Genomic DNA, 2,059 nt, shown 5'->3' with positions numbered 1-2,059 from the left:
CTAGAGTCACTAAAGTCTTTAGAGATATTTATGCATATTATTTGTTATAAATATTCATATTTATTATTTCCGCTAAATATAATATAGCGACAATTATATTATTGCCATTAAATTCTTTATTTGTTGGAGTGTAATTTTCGATCCCCCACTAATAAGACGTGATATATGTATGTGGTTGAAAATGTTTTCTACAAGCTAGATTTTCACAGCTAATTAAAATCTATATAAAGAATGTTCTTTAACATTTTCTCTGCACCTCCTTTTACAACTTATTACTATTTCGAGGAGAAGAAAATATGGGTGTGAAAGGCAAGCTGATTGCTTCAATGGAGGTGAAGTGTGGAGGACACTCGATTCATGATTTTTTTCACACCAATACTCATCAAATAGCCAACATAAGCCCTACTTTTATCAACCGTTACGAGGTTCATGAGGGAGAAATTGGAAAAGTTGGTAGGGTTGTTAATATGAAATATAATGAAGGTAACATACATTTCTCCTCTTTCTCTCTCAGTTTGATTTACTTTCATAAACTTTCCATATTTAGGTGTATTTGGTAGTATAAAAAATATTTCTTAAGAAAATAATCTTCATGAAACTTATCTGATGGTGTTTGATTACCATAAATATATTCTACGTAAAGGCTTATGCTTCAAGAAACGAAAATAGTTTCTTTAATAATGAAAATAAAAAACCAGGAAAAGAAATACATAAAATAAATATAATATCTTGTAAATGTTTAAGTCTTTCATGAGGCATTGTACAATTGAACTAGGAGTAACATCACTTGTATTTGCTAATTTTAATGATTACAGCGGGACAAGAAAAGACTGTGAAGTGTGTAATTGAAGCCATCGATCGTTACAACAAATCAATAAGTCGGAAAGTGATTGCAGGAGATTTGCTAGAGTTCTATAGTTCCCTTACATTGGTATCATCTTGTGAACAACAGTGGATTACATGGACTTTAGAGTACGAAAAGAAAATTGAAGACAACCCAGAGCCCCTCAATTTTTTGGGTTTTGTCCTTAACGTGACCAAAGATGTAGAGAGTCACCTTCTCAAGAAATAGAAAATATCTTGTTCTCTCTCTATATATATAAATAAATGTGTGTGTGATGAATAATTGGCTCTATATATATAAATAAATGTGTGTGTGATGAATAATTGGTAATATTCGCTAGTTCTAGCTTACCTGTAAAATAAATAACATTGTGTTTGAACAATATACTATATGTGTCAATCTCCTTCTGTACTACCAAACGATCTTTACATTCTATTTGCTTTTCAACCGTCACTATTATTTGGTGGATTTTTATAAAGAGTACAAAACCTGGTCGATTTTTGTATTTTTTCTTTCATCCTTAGGTTATTCCTATTAATAATTTACGTATATGTAAAGCTGACAATTAATGAACCGGGTGGCCCAATTTTTGGCCCATTAAGATCAACCCGTTAAGGGTCCAGCACCAGTAAGACCGGATCGGCCCTCGGCCCACGTAATAAATGGATTGGGCCAAATCAGATAAATTTATGGAAAAATTATTAGAAAAAACACTTTTTAATATATAATTACTAATTTTAGCGATACTTTTTATTTATTACCATTTATAGCAATATATAACAATATTATGATATATCTACTATGTATTAAAAGTGAATTATGCATGCAATATAAATGTATTATAAGTATTTTAAAATATATTATACTTGTTTGATAAGAAATTGACACAATGTATTATAAGTGTATTAAAGTATGTGATAGATAAATTATCCATGAATAAAACTTGTATTATATGAGTTTTATAAATTATTCTCGTTAATATGTATTAAAATTGTATTATAAATATTCAGTGAAAAAAATATTATTGTTATAAATAGTAAATATTTTCTTAATGTAGTACATTTATGTAAATTTCCCCAAATTTATATCAAAATCCGATAAAACCGGCCCGGCAAGAGACTGGTAGGCTTTTACGCTTTTTTGCAATCAACAATATCAAGTGAAAGTTTTCAACTTTCAAGTATTCAACATTTCATCAATTTTATGCTTCTTTCT

General features: G+C 29.3%; 1 protein-coding gene across 1 annotated transcript; it reads left to right on the top strand.

The window, feature by feature from the left end:
• The first annotated feature begins 236 nt into the window (after positions 1-236).
• On the top strand, positions 237-1,228 carry LOC129870732 (kirola-like). The gene is made up of 2 exons (XM_055945582.1): positions 237-483; positions 816-1,228. Exons 1-2 carry the CDS (start codon positions 297-299, stop codon positions 1,070-1,072), a joined length of 444 nt encoding a protein of 147 aa, XP_055801557.1. The 5' UTR covers positions 237-296; the 3' UTR covers positions 1,073-1,228.
• The last annotated feature ends 831 nt before the right edge of the window (positions 1,229-2,059 follow it).

This window comes from Solanum dulcamara, chromosome 10, assembly GCF_947179165.1.
Source record: "Solanum dulcamara chromosome 10, daSolDulc1.2, whole genome shotgun sequence".
Classification (NCBI taxonomy): Eukaryota; Viridiplantae; Streptophyta; class Magnoliopsida; order Solanales; family Solanaceae; genus Solanum; species Solanum dulcamara.
The sequence above is the reverse complement of the archived record's forward strand: the minus strand, read 5'-3'. Positions and strand labels throughout refer to the sequence as shown.